This window comes from Punctularia strigosozonata, assembly GCF_000264995.1.
Source record: "Punctularia strigosozonata HHB-11173 SS5 unplaced genomic scaffold PUNSTscaffold_13, whole genome shotgun sequence".
NCBI lineage: Eukaryota > Fungi > Basidiomycota > Agaricomycetes > Corticiales > Punctulariaceae > Punctularia > Punctularia strigosozonata.
This window is the reverse complement of record NW_006767445.1, coordinates 224586-225307: the sequence shown is the minus strand read 5'-3', so window position 1 is coordinate 225307 and position 722 is coordinate 224586. Positions and strand designations below refer to the sequence as shown.

General features: G+C 49.4%; 1 protein-coding gene across 1 annotated transcript; it reads left to right on the top strand.

Moving 5' to 3' along the window:
* Positions 1–86: 86 nt before the first annotated feature.
* On the top strand, positions 87–711 carry PUNSTDRAFT_137492 (uncharacterized protein; the record flags this gene model as incomplete). The annotated part of the gene is made up of 2 exons (XM_007387133.1): positions 87–581; positions 634–711. The coding sequence occupies 2 exons, from the start codon at positions 87–89 to the stop codon at positions 709–711; spliced, it is 573 nt and encodes a 190-aa protein (XP_007387195.1).
* Between the last annotated feature and the right edge of the window lie 11 nt (positions 712–722).

The following is a 722-nucleotide window of genomic DNA, read 5'->3' as shown; positions in this document are numbered from 1 at the left end:
CTCCCAAGCCCGCGGACACCCAGCCTCAACACACCCCAGTCGACGTCTTTGACAAGGCATTCAACTCGGACGACTCGGACGTCATTATGGAAGACCCTCAACTTGCGCCTGTCACTGTACTCAAACGACCTTCACCTACCACTCAGGAGAAGGACCGCGAAGCTCAGAAGTCTGGCAAACTGACATCTTTAAATTCTGAACAGGTCGATCACGACGCCATCTACAATCGTTTCCTCAACGCCAAGGTTGAACTTACTCAACAGGAACTCTGCGCTATCTCTCCAGAGATTTCTAGGCGAGTTGTCATGGATAACAAGCCTACCAGGTCTCAACTCAAGGAAAACAAGGAGCAAGAACCTACCGGACCTACCGTTGCAAGAATTGTTGGCGACAATGCACCAGCACCGAAGCTTCCATCGTGCATCACAGAAGTTCGCCAGAGTCTCATCAAGATCAATGCTGAAATTAATGGCAACACTATACCTGCGGTCATTGACACCGGCTCTATGATCAACATCGTGCACAAGACCATCTGGGAACAATACATCAAACGACCTCTCGACAGATCTGTTACCTTCCCGGTAAAAGATGTCAATGGCGGAACAGGACGACTAATTGGCTTGGTTGGAGAAGTACCTATCGACTGCGGAAGAGCAAGAACAATCGCCCAATTATGGGTATCGGATTCTATTGACTTCCCTCTTTTGCTAGGGCGACCTTGG